The 19088-nt window shown below is 46.4% G+C and overlaps 1 protein-coding gene across 2 annotated transcripts in view; it reads right to left on the bottom strand.

Moving 5' to 3' along the window:
* The window catches only part of CUNH14orf37 (chromosome unknown C14orf37 homolog), a 161427-nt gene that overhangs the window by 116240 nt on the left and 26099 nt on the right, over nt 1-19088 (bottom strand). For both annotated transcript variants that reach the window (XM_019518411.1, XM_019518412.1), the window contains exon 5: nt 2769-3011. In XM_019518411.1, coding sequence (XP_019373956.1) covers nt 2769-3011 — 243 coding nt within the window. The remainder of the gene's footprint in view (nt 1-2768; nt 3012-19088) is intronic.

Here is a 19088-nt window from a genome sequence, read left to right as displayed (position 1 = left end):
ACTTGGTCAGACACTCATTATGGTGTAAAATAAAGAGCAGAGATACTTAGTCATATTAGTGGAAAGGGGGGCCAGGAGACAAGGAAGGGTGGTACCTTAGGGTATCTATACATGTGCTCCGGAAGCCGGGGGTGGGGAGGGGGCACTTTAATTAGAGCATTTCCTTGAGGCACTCTAATTAAAGTGCCCAGAGTGTCATGTGTATCAGCATCCCTGGCTGAAAAATGGCAGCAGGGGCACTTTAACTAAAGCTCCAACGAGGTATAGTTAAAGCACACCCACCGCCATTTTTCAGTGCGGAGACACTAATACACATGACCCTGGAGTCTGCTGGAGTGCGGTAATTACCTCGCTCCAGCAGACTCGGTTAATCTGCAGCAGCCTCAGTGCACATGTCTAGGCACCCTTACAGACTAACTCATTCAGAAATGCATGAGCTTTTGTAGGCTATAGCCTGCTTCATCAGATGCTATGAATTCTCTGCATCTCTGAATGAGTTCATCTACAAAGCACCACGCTGTACTGTAGAGCAAGTAATTTTAAATTGCAGAAGTAAAATGAAATGGGCAATTCTACTCTAAAAAGTAAGCTCTTTTGGGCATGCGCATTTACATATATACACACATACACACACACACACACACCCCTGTGTATATATATGCATTTAAATACTCCTGCATATATATATGCATGTTTAAAGTATATCTAGCACCACAGGGCTGTGACCCATGACTGGGATCCCTAATGGTAAATAACAGTAATGCTTTCAGAGATAAGGATGAACATCATCATAGCTCACTGCACAGAGCCTCATCATTGTGTATTCACAGAATGCAGTCATCCACTGTCTGGAGATCCCTGCTGTACAAGACAAAACAGGCAGGGTCAGTGACAGATCCATCCCGTTCTCTAAGCTTCCCTACTCATAGCTTTTGTCCTCTGCCTCCCCTTCATGACTCCCAACACGAACCTCCAGCCTCTCCACCTCCTCCTCTGAAGCTGAATGTGTCAGAAACTGAAAGACAAGTTCCATTTTAAACCAGTATTGATTTCAAACAGATCCCTTCTTGTTGCTGTTGACACAACGACTTCCCTCACAGTATCAGTCTGCAGGAGAATAGACAGCATCACATCTAACATCTCAGGGCTATAAACTGAAGCGTGATGTGACCCTTTATCCTCGTCCCTGAGGCACAGGACAAAATGCTCACACTTCTGGCTACCACTGATAGCTCAAGAGGCAAAGCTTTCCCAAGATGCTGGCCAAGAGTTCTGCCCTGCAAGATGCTGAGTGCCATGGCCTTGAACCAGGCAAGCAGTTAAGGACAAGCTGAGTTTCCAGCATGTACATAGTGCCATTGGGCTGCTCAAACCACCACAGAGGCCGTAAGCACCATGGCAAATAGAACCCATTACTTTTTCCTCCCAAAGCACCATAAAGATAAAGTAATAACAAGAATAAAAAACTTACCAAGTGGCAAGTGCTTCTCCAAACCCAGCTCTAGGCTCTTAACGTTCACTGCCTTACACCTCTCTAATCCAATTCACCAAAGCTAATCAGAGAGCAATTAATGAAAGAGAAGGATCCACTTCCCACCTTTCTCCTGTCCAGCTCAATTGAACACAGACACGTGGAACAGACTTTATATGGGAAACATCAAACGGGATGTTCTTCAGAGTAAGAGTTAGTCAGCCACAGAGATGCAAGACCTGATTTAAACTCGGTCTGCCCCTCAGCAAGAAAAGAACAGCCTTGCAATCGAGGAGCTTGAAAAATACCCTTTGATTTGCTTCAGAGGATACCAACAATACTAGTGCAGGTTGGGTACATGGACTTACAGGGAAAAGAACTGGCGCAACACAAAGGAACTGAACACCCCGGGGAAGTGCAGCTTATTAGAACAGAACCTGTACAAGAAACTGATGACAAAAGGACTGGAGAATGCTTCGTCTGAAGGGCTCATTGGTATGGGTAGATGCTTAATGGTCCCAAACTGAAGTGTTCTGTACAAGCAGGAGTCCCACAGGTATTGTTGGGAGTCAGTAGGCCCTTCGTACATAGAAAAATGACACTGGCCTATATCCACCTTTGGGGATCTTGTTCTTTCTAAAAAGCACCCTGTCCTATACCTGGTCCTGGTCACATCACAGGGCCCTTAGCTGTACAAACCTCATCAGCTACTGGATTTTCCAGGTGGGGTACCTCGTGAAATCTAGGGTTTGAAGGTAACAGGGGTATCAATTGAATGTAATTGAGCACGGGCCTTGTTTTTTACCCATCCCTAGCTTTGTTTAATGCAACAGAACTTCACGCCTCCCAGGCAGCCCCACGTATCCTGAGCCCTATGTGCTCAGGAAATGCCAAGAAGCTAGCACCTAAAAGAATTCAGCATTTGAAACAGGAGCAGTGGCAAAATGCTTGATTAACTATTGCCCTCCCCTAATCCATGAGCCTTACAACCCTGAACCTTTCCTTGACGAAAGAAGCTTCTCTTAAAAACCAGCTTGCTGCATTTGCAATTGGCCTGCTAGAGTGCTGGCAGAGCAATGCAAGACCAGACCCTGGAAACAGAAGAGGAGCAAACATGGTGCATGGGCTCTCCCCAGATGGGATGCTGTGCAACTGGGGATGCAGAGCCAGATTCTGCCCCACACACACAGAGGTATGAACCTGGAGCACATCCAGTGAAGACAGGTTACTCCAGATCTACTGGAAGAGCTCAGGAGACAGCCCACCTACTCAAAGGATAGAAGAAACTTTCTCTTACCAAGGCCCTGGTTTTGCTGTTCCCATTCGATGGTGTCTGGAACTTGGTAAGATACCCCAGCCAGCTGTGCTTCAGGGTTGCCCAGCCCAGTGAGGGGTTCTTGGGAGGGCTCACCAGGAAGTGTGAACCCTGGCAATTCAGTATCCCCTTCCATGCTCTCATCCATTGAGTCTATATCTTTGTCTTCCTCTTCCTCTTCTTCCTCCTCCTCTTCTTCCTCATCCTCCTCCTCTTCCTCACCCTCTGAGGGATAGAAACCAAAAAACAATTCTGAGAAAGATCCAGCAAAACAGATTTAAACCTACAACATATCTCTGTGTCCACTCAGTGAGTTCACTACCAAAACCATGATATATTTGGTTTATTTGACTATTTGGACCAAGCTGCATGCATTTGATAGGACACATGACACTCATGAGAGGTTAACATGGAAAAGTAAGGAGCCTTCTGAAGTTGCCAAGTAGACATGTTCTCAGGCAGCAAGACCTGTTCTCATGGACTAGGGACAGAAGTTACATGTAAACCAGTAAAAGTGATCAGAAACCAGTTCAAAGCTGTAACACAACAGAAATTCAGTGCCTATAAACCACTTTCAAAATGGCCAAAACCGGTTTAAGACAAATCTGGATGGGTGTAGTATCAGACTTAACTGATTTAGATTTAGTTGGTTTATTGAACTTCTGTCCCAGATCCAGATTCAAGTTAACTTAGAGTCCCCCAGCATCCCAAGATGCTTTGCACCTCCCCTGCAACCCCCTGCCCTTGTAGGGTGGGCTAGCCTTAGCCCAAGCTGCCTGCTCCTGCTCACCTGGGATGCATGCTCTAGTGCCCCCCAGCTTCTGACCTGGGCCACTGCAGGCATGTGGCTGCATTTCCAGAATCAAAAATGAATCCCTGTTCACTTGCATATCAGTTCAACCTATGCAGCTTAGAATAAGTTGCGAAGGTTGAATCAATTCAGCCTTGGGCTTTTTGACTGCCTGTACTTAGCCAGGATGCTGTGTGTGTCACTGGTAGAGGACATACAAACCCAATGGGAGAAAGGAGGCATAGGCATGGGAATAGGCATATGCACAGCTGATCATCTTACCTGATGATTCCCATCTAAAGTAAGAATTAGTTTCCTAGTTTTCAAGCCTTAAAGCTGTGACAATTTGCTTCCATTAATATTTTCACAGAGTACAAAAACTGTGCTATTTTCCAGCCCAATTAGACACAGCCTCTGAACAGTATACAGTTAGAAGCCTCAACCTGCAACTTAGGCTGCTAACAGATGTCCAGGAGAAGTCCCACTGATTCATATTTGCCTGTAAGGATAGGAGCCCAATTTTAGGCATTACAGGATGAGCAAGGATGACAAATAGTAGGAAGAGATGAAGTGAAGGAAGACAAGCATCACTTGGGTCATACTATTCAGGCAAGCTACTTCTGATGGCTTCACCATTTTTCTTTAATTATTTTGAGTCTTCTCTCATAGAGGCAGATGCTCTTCTGCTGCAAGATGGCACCACTCCCCTACCTATACCGCTTTACACCAGCTGAAGTAACATATTAGGAGGGTTTCAAAAAAGGATTCAGGAGTATTTAAATGCAGATCAAAAGAGGTTGTAACACTGTCACCTCAGAACTGGTTGCTAAAAGGGTAAGCATGTAAAAAAAGGCACCCAAGTGATAAATGGCGGTCAGAAATACCAATGCATTTTTGAATTGCTGACAGTCTGCAAAACACAAGATCTCCCTAGTTTATTGTGTATGTAAAACTCAGTTCAATCTATCATAAACTGTCCCGCAGGTGTCATCAGCAGGCAAGACACTAATGCTTGTGCACTTGAAGGTGCAGTTGAGTCACGCAGCCCAAGGCTTATGTTAAAAGCAAAAGTTTCAGACAAATCCGGAGTTTGCCATGAGGATGCTTTATTACGTGAGTGTGCTGAGTTCAAAGCAAGCTAATTACTGCCTTGGCAGCAAGACAGAGCAGGCCAGCTCAGATAAAAAAAGGCAAGCCATACCAGAGAAAAAAACTCATATATAGCACTTATCACAGGATCAGGGGTTTTGCCTTAGCAATTCTTCAACACTGTTCTGCTCTATCCTCCTACTGGATGCGATTACAGTCTCATTTGGTTCATTCAAACAGTAAACAGGCTGGATAAATGTGGAAAGGAGCCTACTTAGAAGAGGAAGAAGCCCAACTTTTGAATGCATTCTTGCTTTGATAGTTTCTGTATGTTTTCTTTGCTTTGTTTTTGGATGTCCTCCTTCCACATTGTATTTAAAAAATCAGGGTGCCTAGACTGACATTGCCATTTGCAAGCCTTCCATGTGCTGCACTGCACTCTGCTACTGACAAAGAATAGCGCATGACACGGATTTTTTTCTTTTAAAGAACAAAAAATAATTGTTTTAAAAGGCTACACTGCTTTTCAGATCCTCAGACATGACAGTGATCCTCCGCTGCATTTGATTCGCTTCCAGAGTCCTACACAAATGAGCTGCTCGTCAGACTTAGCTGCATCACACTGATATATAGTCTCTTCCCGAAGCCCATCAAGAGAAGACCAATCTGAAGAGCAATTAGATCATGCTGAGGACTGAATGGAAGTCACAGGGGTGCCATCTCTGATGACTCACCCTCACCTGCAGTTACATGACTCATCCCCACACGCCCATTGCCTCATTGGCTAGTCTACCCCGATGCCTATACAGAAAGCCAGTCATTTATGAAACGTGCAAGGAATCGGCACCAGTCTGCTCACCGTCAGTCCATGACCCACCAGCCCCTGACCTTGCTGTCTGCCTAATAGTTAGCCCTGATCCCCTGATCAGTGACCCCCAATCTTATTGCTTATCTGATATCAGTTGTAATGTGAATGCGATGTGTGTAACAGCAGGAGGAACCAAGAGGCAGTCTGCAGGCCTGTGCTGACTGTTAATTTGGATTACAATTCCCAGGACCCCCCCAAGGGCTGGGGGGCAAGGCAAAAAGGAAGAGCAAGCTTGAAGCTAGAGTAAGGGGAAGAGAGAGCAGCGTGCACATGGAGCCTGTTCGGCCTTACAGAGGAGTGTACAGTAGAGCTGGAGATCGCACTGGCTCAGTCAGCCAGGACTGTGGACTAAAGGAGCCAGACACAGACTTAGGGGAAGGTACAGGGAAGGCTCTAGGGAGTAAAGCCTTGTTTGGGGACATCCCTGAAAGGTGTGGGGGGAGATTAAGGTGTTAAGTGTACGTTACCACAGTGTTGATATTTCCTTATCTTTTACCTGGTCCCTCTCCCTTTGACCCATTGGCTTGTGATGCTAAACCCAATGATTCTCTGTATAAAAGTGGGAACTCCCCCTTGCTTTTTGTGCCAGTTTCTGGGGCTGCAAAGATGGCACAAATTGGTGGCAGCCATGGGATTCTGAAAGAGGGGGGGCTATCCCACAGGTGAGGCAAATAGAGATTGGTGGTCACAGGCCATAAGGCACGGGGCAAACTGGTGCAGTGAGTGTACAGATTTTGTCTGTTGTATGGGCATTTAATCACAGAAGACAAGTACCGCAGAGGAGGGGTTACCCCCAATGGAAGAGGAAAATACATGCACCCCACCTAGTGTTAAGGCCTATATTCAATCCAGCACCCTACTGTGGGGAGCAACAAGAATGGGGTGACTGGAATGAACAATTTGAAGTGGCAGCTGAATTAAGTGGGTGAAATGAGGATACTAAGCTAAAATTTCTAAGCCTGTTGCTTACAGGGAAGGCCAAACCATGGGCCTACCGTGGGCTCAGCAGTGAAGCCAAATAGGATTACAAGCACATAACAGGGGACCTCAGCAATGCTTTGGAACCAGGTGCAGGTCCTGACTGGGACCATGCAGCCTTCTTTAATTGTAAGAAGACTTCCATAGAACCAGTGCAAGAGTTCGGCACTGCCTTAAAACGATTAGCTGTAAAGTCCTTTGCACAAGCCAGCCCTGAGATGCAGGACCTGCTGGCCCATTATCTGTTCATCAGCAATGCCTTCAGTGGGGAGAACCAGGTCCAGCTTCAGTTGGGTAAGCCTGAATGATGCCATAAAGCTAGGCACTGAGATGGCAGTGGTGAAAAAACTGGAGGCTCTAGATATCCAAGACACTGAGGCAAGGGTGCATGTGTATGCCAGGGCATTTGCATGTCAGCAGCACCTACTCCAGCCCTAAAGTTGTCAGCCTTGCAAGCAGTGATGGAGACATCAAGAGAGATCCAAAGTGAACTGGACCAGCTCAAGAAGAGTATGGAAACCCAGTCCCAGTGCAAGCAAGAGTTCCTGCTTTTAACAGCTTTGGCCTGTCTCTAGGTTCATACTTGGCTGTATGTCAACTTCAGCCTTTAAACATTCATTATGTTTTGTAGGAGAAAGGCAAGGTTTCTTTATCCTAATGAGTTTGCCTTAATGCAATTCCTGTTCTTTCCAACCACTGCATGCATTCCCATGGAAATGTACAACCCCCATAAAACAGCCCTGGAGCCTATCCCTGCTGTGTCACTAGGGGATTCTGTCCAAAAGGCTGGCAAAGATAAGCAATGTAAGCGTTGGTTTTCTCTGCAGAGAGAAATCCTGCCAGATACAGGAAGCTTCTAAACTTTAAGAGTTAACTCAAGGGGAGGAAAACTTTCAGGGCTAGGGGAAACTGTTAATATGCAAGTTTCTGTTGTGCTGGATTGTAATGACAAGATTTTGGGGGTTCACCTTGAAGCACCTGGAGAAGGCCCCATTTTGACAGGATGGGCACTTCTGCATTTCCTGAAATCAGGCCCCCTTAAGGCATCTGAAGCTGGGCACCCACACATTCAGAATCACTGGTCACCTTTGAAGCATTGGCCTTCAAGCTGATCTGATGAAAGATGTTTGTGCTCACCAGGCTGCGAGAACAACATCCTGTTCCTGCCATAAGGATCAGTTAGAAGTCCCCATGGCATAATCACTACGAGGGACAGGATGGCCCCTGAGCTCTTTTTCCACCACCTACCCCTTTCTCACATCTCGAAAATACAGTCTTTAAAAGCTCCTTCCCCAGACACTAACACACTGTGGGAAGAGAGTAGTGAGAGCACCACCTGCCAGTCACTGTGTGGAAGTACCACATCTTAAAAAGCACAGCACCTTTTACAAATGCTGGGGTGGATGAAGGGAAAGAGAAAGGAAAAATTAGCACCGACTGTGCCAGAGATGGATACGCTACTCCTCAGGCCTGATGCTCCCACCTGCCAAGGTTGGGGCAAATCCTAGCACAGTTCAATTCAAGTCAGTGAACTGCATGCTGTAATAACCTCCATAAAACGTCTCCCTATGTTCATGGACATTATCTTGCACCCCATGGCTCTGCAAGTACCAGCAGTAAATACAAGAAATACAAGAGGCTGGATGTAGCAATAATGGAAGCCAGAATGATCAACAGACAAACAGTGTGAGAGAGAGCTCTGCTGATAGCAGCAGCTCAAGATGAATTTTGCTGCAGGGCAATACATGCAATCGCACAGAATTGGGACCCTATAACTTTCGCCAATCTGACCTGCAACATAGAAGAATGGAAGAGTAGTTCAGTGGTTAGTGCACTCAGCTAGGCCTGGGGAAACCTGGGTTCAGTTCTCTCTTCTTCTGAGAGGAAGACCCTCTCTGGGTGGGGAGGTGCCTACCTCCTACATCATAGCCTGGTAGCTTGAGCACCTGCCCAGAAAATGCTGGGCCCTGTTCAGTCGGAAAACAACACCATATCTCTTTTTTTCCCCAGGAAAATTACCTAACTACCTGGATTCAGTGAGCCCAACAAAGGCTGGGTGGGGGCACTCATCTCACCTGTAGAAGCTGAGCCACTGGACAGCAAGAAAGGGCAAACAAAAGGGAGCCTGACACTCCAGTCCAATGAAGAGGGCATCCTCCTGGGTGAAGAGATCTTGGTTTCCAGTTATTTAACATAAAACCTTTTGAGGCACCTACAGAACCAACCTGGATCTGGCTTTTGGCTTTTCCATGGAGATAACAGTGTTTCCCAATCTTACAGGGGTGCTGGGAGGAGAAATACATGAAAGAGTGCATGGGGCTCAGACACTACAGTAGTGGTATCTTTTGTTGCTTGCTAAGGTTGGACATCTTGTATGCATGCCTGAGAGTAGGACTTGGCTTTTGTTTACAGCTACCCTAGGTTTATTCATCCTCCCACCCTTTATCCACCCCCCTTGCAAAGTTATTAGTGCCATCTTTCCTTCCCCAAAACTCAGCCTCTCCATTATACTTTGTCTTAAAAATGCTACTGAGGAACATCCGCCCCATTTTGCTGGGCACTGCACACTGCAGTAGCCTCTGCCCCAAAGAGCCTGCAGTCGAAGCAGGCCTCCACAGCTCCCTCTGAAACAGAGGTGCAGTGCAGATGTAGCAGAGGCAGAACCGGGCCTAGTACACAGACAGAGCATTGGTGGGTGGGAATGAAAACCATGCAGTACTTTGATAGGCCAAATTTTTATTGACCTCATTGGAGTATTGCTAGGGCAGGACAGAGATTTTGCTGCATAATCTTGTTTAAGGTCATTGGGATAAACCCCTTTAAGAATCAAACTGGCTGCTGAGTGTTTGGTAGCTGTGGCCGTGTTACAGCATAAGCATCTGAGCAGCACGAATCCTGTTCCAAGGGCCGTTACACCCTACACTTCACCTTTGAGGTGCACTTGTGCTCTCTAAACATCCAGCAGTGATAAAGATTTCAAAATTAGATTAGAACCAGAGAGGACAAGGTCAGGAAGGTTAGCACTCTAACTGATTAGCATCAGAAAGCTCAACAAAACATTTGGAGGTCTCCAGTTTTATTAACAACCACCAGAAACTGTAATCAGTGTTAATTGTAACCACCAGGGGCTGGTCTGTTAGCAAGACTGATTAATTTACCGCAGGACTTTTCTATTTCCTTCATGCATATTTAAGGTTGCTTGTTTGCAATCATAAGGGGGGTTTACTTTGTAAATCTACACAGAACCCAGCACTAGTACAGAAGGAGTGCAACTCTCTTAAGAGTTTTCCTCTAAAGGGCTTGCAATTAAAAGACGGTGGAGTTTGCTCCTTTAGTTCTACTTAAAATTTTCCAGGGAGAAGAAAGTTTCAATTTTCAGAACCTTTCCATTAACATATGCGAACATTTTTCTCTAGCTGGAAGATTTAAGAAGAAACAGTCATTTGTCAGATTTACAGCAGAAAAGAAATACCTTGTTCAAAACAGGGTGGTAGGATCCTATCATTAGAAGGTGAAAAATCATTCGCCTGAATTGTGAACTGAATTCAAATAAACATAACTAAGAGAGAGAGAATCTAAGCAGAGGTGTCAGGACAGCTGTCGAGCTGCACAGCGCAGCTCTGCAATGCAGCCTGGAGCCTGCTACATCCCACCTGAGCATGTTGGAGGGAGATGGCATTGCACAGACTGCTCCTTTTTGGGTACAGGTTGGTCAGCCACAGCACACAGCGCAGAGTTCTGCATTGATCTGCATGCCAGGCCACCCGCTGAAAGCAAACAGATTGCATAGCATGTAAATCAGTGCACCGTTGGCTTGCTTCTGTGCATGCTGTTTAGAAGCTGTTCTTGTCAAATCTGTCTCCTGTCTCTCTCCATGATGATCTATTCACATGCCTATTGTTCTCAATTACCACACACCTCCCTGTGAGCCAGACCAGGGAGTTTAGAGCTATGACTCAACTCTACAGGTCACAATGCCAAACCAGTCCCTAGGGGGAATTATGGTCAGCAGCAAACACTGCCAGGACACCCAGGCTGAGAAAGCTATAGCAGCAGTAGTTGGCTTCAACCAATAATTCTCCAAATTCTGCTAGTGAGGATATGGGCATGCTTCATTCTTTCCAGGATCAGATACTAGCAACAGTTTGTTTGCTCATTTTTAATTTTGTGTCTTGGGCCTGATCAGCAAAATCAGTCCTGAATTCTATCGACTGAGCACAGCTCAATAGTGCAAGTCTGAGTGATACTACCACCAGCAAATATCCTCCCTCCTGAGGCTTCAGATACTCCCAAATCCATGACAGGCTTCCTGTGTACAAGCCCCAATTCCGGAGACTTTGGGGTTTAGATGCCCCCTAGTCTCTCTTGCCCCTACCCAAAAAGCTGAGATCCTTGCATTTGGGCTAGGGACAAAAGTTACACATAAACCACTTGGCATCTCCTTGGGCCAAAAACCACTTTGTGGTATCTTCCCCTGCCACTAGAAACAGTAAAGAATAGTGTCTACCCTTATCAATGGGATGTTCTCTGGCCCATCCAGTGAGAAGAAAAGAGGAGACTCCTTTTTCCTTTTTGCACATCCATGTGGAGCAAGGTACAATCAAGCCCTAAGCCACTAGATCCTACAAGAGAATCCATTGAAGCCTATACTGCAGGTTCACCTCACAAGCAGACCCATGCAGCACAAACAGCTGGACCGTGCAAAAGAGGATTGAAAGGACCAAGCCTGTGGTACTTTCAGGACACAAGCTCCCCCTGAATACAGAGCTGCTTCTCTCAAATACAACGTACCACTGGTGAAGCACTGGTGCCAGTGGTACGTGCTATTTCTGCATCGCTTTTCTCCTCACAACCACTTACCAAGACTTTTGGGTCCTGGTAGGATCACGCTCTTTCATAATTCATCTGCTGCCCTGGCATGATTCACTCAGGAATATCACTCTGACATAACCCAATCTTGGAAATCTCATGGAAATAAATAGTTTATAATTGCTGGCAAGAAAGGGGAGGCTTATAACACTGGAGGGGATAATTATTGGGCACCAATCCTACCATGGAGCACAGCATGCTCAGCATTTCACATGCGTCTCTCAGGACCTCGAAGAATCTACTGAGCAATAATGTTCCAGCGGGAACATCCAGAGCCTCCCTGTCAGTCACGTGGGGACTTGGGGAAAATTGCATGATCTTTACTGTCCCCAGGGGCACAGCATCACTGCATTTTTTTTAATATGACAGATGTAAGCCAATTAGAATAATAGGAAATGAGGGTTGGAAGGGACCTCAGAAGGTCACATCTAGTCCAACACCCTGGTCAAAGTAGGACTATTCCACAATTAGATCATCCCAGCCAAGGCTTTGTGTAGCTGGGTCTTAAAAACCTCCATGGATAAAGCTTCCACCACCTCTGTGGGCAGCCTGTTCCAGTGCTCTACTACCCTGCTAATGAGAGTTTTTCCTAAGTCATAGTTTCATAGTTTGTAGGGTCGGAAGGGACCTGAGCAGATCATCAAATCTGACCCCCTGCCATGGCAGGAAAGAGTACTGGGGTCAAACGACCCTGGCTAGGTGTTCATCCAGCCTCCTCTTAAAGACCCCCAGGGTAGGAGCCAGCACCACTTCTCTTGAAAATTGGTTCCAGATCCTAGCCACCCTGACAGTGAAGTAGCTCCTGCTGATATCTAGTCTGAATTTACCCTCTGCCAGCTTGTGACCGTTATTGCTAGTCACTTTAAGGAACTATCACTCTTCTTGGACACCCGACTCCCCTCCCCACTAACCATAACCTAATATCTAACCTAAACTTCCCTTGCTGCAGCTTGAGACCATTGCTCCTTGTTCTGTCATCTGCCACCACTGGGAACAGTTTAACTCTAATCGCACTGCAGAAAGCAACCCTAGAGGCAGGGGGCTGACTACCAAGATTGGGTATAAATATAAACAGAAATTATTACAGCGAAAGTCTTCTCCATAGCAAAAGAAGCCATCTGTGGGAGTTTCTCTTTTCTAGGAGGAGCTGCATTTTGAACTACTGTTACGATCAAATAAAGACAAACAGCTCATGTACTTTGGAAAGTCTTCAGTCTCCGTTTACTGAGAGCAGATTGGAGCCTGCACAGTAGCAGTACTTCTTTACAGAAGCTGATTTTTCTGAGTGAATCTCAACGTTTCTAACAATATGCAGCCTGGATCTTGAAGCTGCTCTCCAGCAGAGGGCTCTAAACGATCAGAAAGAAATAGACCGAGAGGAGATGTGGATTCTGATGCCAACCCATTTCCCAAAGGCCTGAGGGGATTCAGGGCTAGTATTTCTGATCATAAAGGCCCTTATTCACTAAAGAGCTTCTGAAATAGCTACCACAAAGTGAGAACAACACAAAATATCCAACTGAGACTTGCAAAGATTTGCTTTGATATCAGGACCAGAAATACTCATTCTAAAGAGCTGCGTTCCCCATGCCATTATCCAAACCACCCTTGCGCTGAGCAGGGTGAACGAGTCGCATAGAAGAGCAGTTTTAGTGACTCTGAGCATTTTAAAAGTATAATGAAATTCTGCACAATACCGCGTGTACAGATTGTAGAAGCTGAGACAACTCACGGCCATGCCTCAGAAGCATTTGTCCATGACCCCACTCTGCTGGATGGCTGAGCAAACCCAAAAGCAAAAAACAGTCTCTATCCCAAAAAGCATGAAAAGTATAAACCATAAATCAAGTTTAAGACGAGAAATGGGCTGACCAGGGCTGAATTCTTTGTAGGCATGAAGGAAATGGGGGGGTTTAAAAGAGGATGACCTAGTTGCATATATGCATACAGGAAGCAACTCTCAAGCCTGAGAGGCAGCCTGGCAGAAACTGCAATGATGCTTGCTTCAAAAATGTAACAAGTAGGTGATGGAGGCTGAGGTCAGAGGTGGATGTTGACATTCTCATATCTGGAGGTGCAGTTCATACTAACCACACCACAGCATGCGTGCATCAATGGAGAACCATCTCCACGCCATTAGCTTCCCCAGACTACTCTGCAGAAATCCCTGTCTGCTCAGAACGGTACATGCCTGGTCATAGTGCATGGACATCATCTTCCGCTCCAGGCTGAAGTGAAGAGCTCCCACAAGGGCCACAAGGAAAAGCAGTATGCTCAAAAGAAAAGCAATGGTTTGTGTCACCACCCTGAAAAGCAGAGCTCTGGAAACAGCCAGGACTCCAGTGCCCCCAGGAAACTCAAATGCAGAGTACTGGAGAAATGTCTGACTTGCCTCAGAGCATTCCCTAGGTCTCTGGTGCTCAACTTCCAGCCCATGAGCCAAATGTGGCCCACGGGGCCATGTCATCTGGCCCAGAGGGCTCCACACAGGTCTGGAAATTTCATGGTAAGGGAGCAATGGTGGCACTAATTGCCACAACTCCCTTGCCACCAAATTTCACAACCCGTGGGGAGCCTCATAGGCCAAATGACACAGCCCCACACCCTGATTTGTGTCACTGTTGGGGGCCACTCAGCTGGATCCATGCACGGGGCCGGGGACAGTGTACAGGATCGCTCCGTGGCTGGACCAGCATGCAGGGCAAGGCCAGCATGCTGGATCACATGCACAGTCCCCACAATGGATCCAGCCCATGCAACGACCCAGCCCAGAGGGTTCTTGCCTACGGCTGGCCCCACACCACACATCCAGCCCTTGGAGTTTGAAGGTTGTGCACCACCTTCCTGCGTCACAGCCCCAGGGAACTTTTGCTGTCCTCTTTATGGAAACATGGAAGCGTGCCTCAGAGGAGATGGCAACTCACCCAGGTAGTGGAGAAACTCCTGGAAGGGATCCTGCTTGAATGATGATGGGGCAGGAATGACACTCCTCAAGGTCAGCACCTGGGATCTGCTACAAGGAAAGGGAGCTCCTTTCTACTGTTTCACAGGAAATGAAAAGGAAGGAGGTGTGCAAGTGAAAGTGAGAAATGGCATGGGGGGGGAAATGAATTAGCCTCCAAAATACAGGAACAGGTAGGAAGAGGAAATCAATGAATCACTGAAGCAGGGAAAAGATGCAGTGACAAAGGAATGACAGCAGGCTGCTCCCTGTGGCTAAGGAGAGATGTCAAAGCACAAACTCTCGACAGCTGAAGGCAGCCAGTGACGTGGCACTGCGGCAACCCAACCGGTGCAGCTGGCTGAATCCAATGAGCTAACACTAATGACATGCTTGGCCCTATTAAAAAAATATAAGGTGGAACAGGGAGCCATGAACTAAACCAAGCAAGTGGCTTTTACCTAAGGCTGCAGGGACTTCTTTTGTCAAACAGGCAGTTACTTTGGCAAAGGCGATGAGAAGAGCATTAGAAGTAGGATTTATCTTACAAACAGGACGTGCCTGGACTGATCTCCAAGTACCACAGTGGTCTCTCACTCAGCCCTACTGCAGCCTAGAAGGAAAGTGTGAAATGGCGTGATCAGATCCAGATTCCTGCTGCCTTTGGCCATCAAGTCTGTTTTGACCTCTCCTGAGAAGCAGGCAGACAAGCAAACTGAGTCTGTTCCAACACTTGTGTCTAAGCAAGAGCAGCTCACACCAAGCAGTTTGTGATCTTCACCACCCATGGCTCCACTGTAAAGATGCTGGGATCCCTATTCCTCAGGTAGTGGCATATGCTGGACCTTTAAGGGATGGAGCCATCTTCTCACCAAAACCCCTGGGAAGATGTTTCCAGACCTGTGCTCCTCTTACAGGCATTTATCCAAGACTCCCAGGACGAGACCTGGCATGCTGACCTTGTCATCCCGCCAGCTGGGAACCCACTAGAGCTGTAGGGACAACTAAGTGTTGGGGCTCACTGGCCAAACTGGAAAAATCAGGATGAAAGTAAAGAAATAAGTTAGTTTGGAGTGAAACCAAAACATTTTGTTTTGAGGAGGGGGTTTTTTGTTTTTTTCTTCTTTTAAAGTAAAATGTAGGCAAGTTTCAGATGAGATGCCATTTTGAACTTAAAATTTGAAAACATGTCGATTTTGTTTTGCCTGAAGCCAGGGGAGGCACACAGCAAGCACTTGCAAAGAACCATGGTTAACCAACAGAATATAAAATTCACCCAGCTCCGCTTCAGACCTTGGATCAGAAACCAGGTAGGCAGCCACCTGTAAGGACCTGGAGCCTAAACAATTGGGAAGGTAGATCTGACTGTGGGTTGCACTGTCTCTAGTAGTTCTTGTAGTGGCTGCTGCTAAAGACTATAAAGGAAACAGCAGGTCTGGGACCTGTGGTAGAGAGAGACCTGTCATAGATCTTATGTTCTTGTTTGGCTTGTCCTGTTAGCAGCCTAAAATAAACAGTGCACTGCAGGAAGCGGAAGAGGCTTTCTTCTTATCAGTGCCGAAAGTGTCTGCAACTAAGCAGGATGGCTGGAGCCTCTTACATCTCCTTCACAGCAAGGCATTAGGAATGAACAGGTTGGCAAGCAGGATGTACACATCAAGAATTTTAAGAAGGGCTAAGAACGGTAACCAGAAATTATGTTTTAGCCCTTTCCTGTGTTAGTGGTTCATTTAGGAAGAGCCAAACTTGATCAGTCACTTCTGAATGCAAGAAGGCACCGCTGGGTTTACCACAAGTAGAGACATCATTTGCAGTCGCATTTGATATGCAAGGAAAAAAAAACCCCAACCAAAGGAAAAAAAACCCCAAACCCAACAACAGTCTGCTGGGGGAAATAAAATGCAAAGCTTTGTTTTGATCCAATCTGTTTTTAAACAGATTCTCTCATTTTCCACTGAGAGATCTTGAAGGAAGCTACTGCAAGGCAGCAGAACAGTCAGGGCTGCATTGCCATCTGCTGAGAAGAGAACGCAGAGGCCAGGCGAGCATCAGAAGGACTGCAGTTCCCATTTCAAAGTGACAGTAGCAAATAGGGAGCATGGAAGAGTCTGTATCCAGAGCATTTGAGCAATCGATACTGTTTTTGCTTTAGTTTGTTTGATTCATTTCAAACCACTTGGATCCTGCCATTTTTTTCCTGACTTCTGAAGAGGTGAAGAATTATAGCAGTGGGCTAGTTAACCACAACTGGACCAAATTCTCTTCTGATTTACTCCCCTGCAACCTCATTTACATTTTAATGGAGTCGCAGCAAAGTAATGGAGCAGATTCGAGGCCATTACAGTTGCAGCTCAGATGTTGGTTTCATTGCATACTCCTGTTTTCATTAATTTATACAACCCTTCCTCCTAAACCTAAATTACCTTTTGAGGAGAAATGCCTTGTGCTTTGTCACAGCTCAGGGATGAATTATTGTTCTTTTTTACAAGAGACTTCAAAGTAACTCAGCCATTTAAAACAGGTTGTAAAATAATAAAGGGGGTTAAGGTTCTGGTTTTTTATGGTCTGTGTCCCACAACCAAATTTCAAGCACTTACTCCCATGCATCAAGGCCTTATCTGGAACACCGAGTATAATTCCAGTTAGCCCTAATCGAGGAGATTAATTCATACTGGAGCAGGTGCAGTGAGAAGCCACTAGGATGATTAGGGCAACAGAAAGCCTGCAGAGTTTGGTGTTTTTAGCCTGGCACAACAAAGGCTAAGAGGGAACCTGCTTGCTCTCTATAAACACATGATGGGGACAAACACCAGGGAGGAAGAAGAGCTATTTCAGCTACAGAAGAAGAAATCAACCAGGAGTAACTTCAGGATAGAAAGTGATTTCTAACCATCAGAGAAGAAACGTTCTAGATCTAGGATGACATTTCCATTGGAGCAGCACTGGGAAACCACTTCAGAGAAGTCTACAAAGTATATGGCATAGTTGCCTGGGATAGCTGGGCACTGGATTCAGTGATTCAAGAGGCCTCTTCCAGTCCCATGCCAGGTAGTCCAATACAACAAAAGACTACTGGATTTCAGTATGGCCATAGTCCTGGCTGAGGAACACATGCCCTGCTAGGCTTGAGACATTCCAACTGGAAGACAGAGAAGGTATAAACAAGTGAAGCAGAATGATGCATATCAATGTACGGCTGCCTTGCACTGTAACCCTGCGTGGTAGCATGCAGCCATGGTACACGATGAAAAGTTGCTCTGGCTATTGCTAAAGACCCGAGCATGCCTGGGAATGCTCCCTCTGAGACAGATGGGATGGCTGCACAACAGTAAAAACTCTAGTCTCAGTCCTGCACCTTCCACCTACTTTTGCACCCTTTATGCTGACAGGCAGAACCCCTGCAGAGTTGATGCCATGTAACACAGATGTGCCAGCTGCTGGGAATCCTGTCCCTCCTGTGTGAAAGAATTGCACTGGCTCCTTTTGTTAGGAAAGCCCTCATGCCACAAAGAGCACGATCTGCTATGTAGTACAGACACTGAAGCATTGAGAAGCTGCCTAGTCCCACTGTCGACTGAGCTCCCAGAACAGTACAGTTCTGTACAGTGCACTGAGAGACACCCCATACCAGTGCAGGTGAAGTCTGAAGGGAAAGGCCCTCATTCACATGTCCACTTCATGGCACAAAGTCCCATAATAGATGGGAGGTGGGGAGGAATATTTCAAAAGCAAGGAAATTAAATGAAGCCATTCATTACAGTTCCCGTATCTCCCATACCTCAGCTGAGCTCTATATCAAGGGTACTGGCCAGGTCCCACTGCAATTAGGGGCAAAGCTCTCATTAACTTCAGTGGGAGCAAGCTCAGACCTGCTCAGGTCCAGCTCACATTTGCTAGTTTGGCTAGAATCAAAGGGACTTTTGCTGGGAATGAACCAAGTAGGATCCGACTCAGAATGAAGCAAGCGACTGCCAATGCACAGGGAGGCAGAACTACACGCTGCAAGAGCCAAAGGTGAAATCCTGCCCTCAATGAGGAGGGTGGGAGTTTTGCCATGGATTCCACAAGAGCCAAAAATTCATCCAATAGCTATAAATATCCTGACATTGGTGCTTGGAAGCTCACGGCCATAACATAGCTTTTAGTGATCTCCTCAGATTTAAAATGCAACAATCCATCCCTCCAAGCACTGGCACTAAATTTACTCAAATTCAGTTCAGGTTCATCCAATTAAGGCCCTCCCTCCACACCAGTAGGGTCCCAGGGAGCACTGTACCAAGATACATCATGCCCCCTCAACATGCCCCACCTCCAGCACTGGAAGCAAGGCAACATCTCAGATGTCCCAAAAACTCCATCTGCCCCAGTGACCTGCATCAGGGGACCCCCTTAAGAACTATACTGAACTTCCTCTTAAAACTAGATTTCATAGACATTAGGGCTGGAAGGGACCTTGGAAGATCATCGAGTCCAGCCCCCCACCCAAAGGGCAGGAAGTCAGCTGGGGTCATAGGATCCCAGCAAGATAAGCATCCAATTTGCTCTTGAAGGTGTTCAGAGTAGGTGCTTGAACCACCTCCGATGGCAGGCTGTTACAGACCTTGGGGACTCAGACAGTAAAGAAATTCTTCCTTATGTCCAGCCTGAAACGGTCTTGCAGTAGTTTACGACCGTTCGACCTCGTCATCCCTTGGGGCACTCTGGTGAACAAACGTTCCCCCAGATCCTGGTGGTCACCCCTGATAAAGTTATAGGTGGCCATCAGAT

This window comes from Gavialis gangeticus, unplaced genomic scaffold (genome assembly GCF_001723915.1).
Source record: "Gavialis gangeticus isolate Ggan-Ray unplaced genomic scaffold, GavGan_comp1, whole genome shotgun sequence".
Lineage (NCBI taxonomy): Eukaryota > Metazoa > Chordata > Crocodylia > Gavialidae > Gavialis > Gavialis gangeticus.
Note: the sequence above shows the minus strand (reverse complement) of the source record. Positions and strands in the feature narration are given on the sequence as shown.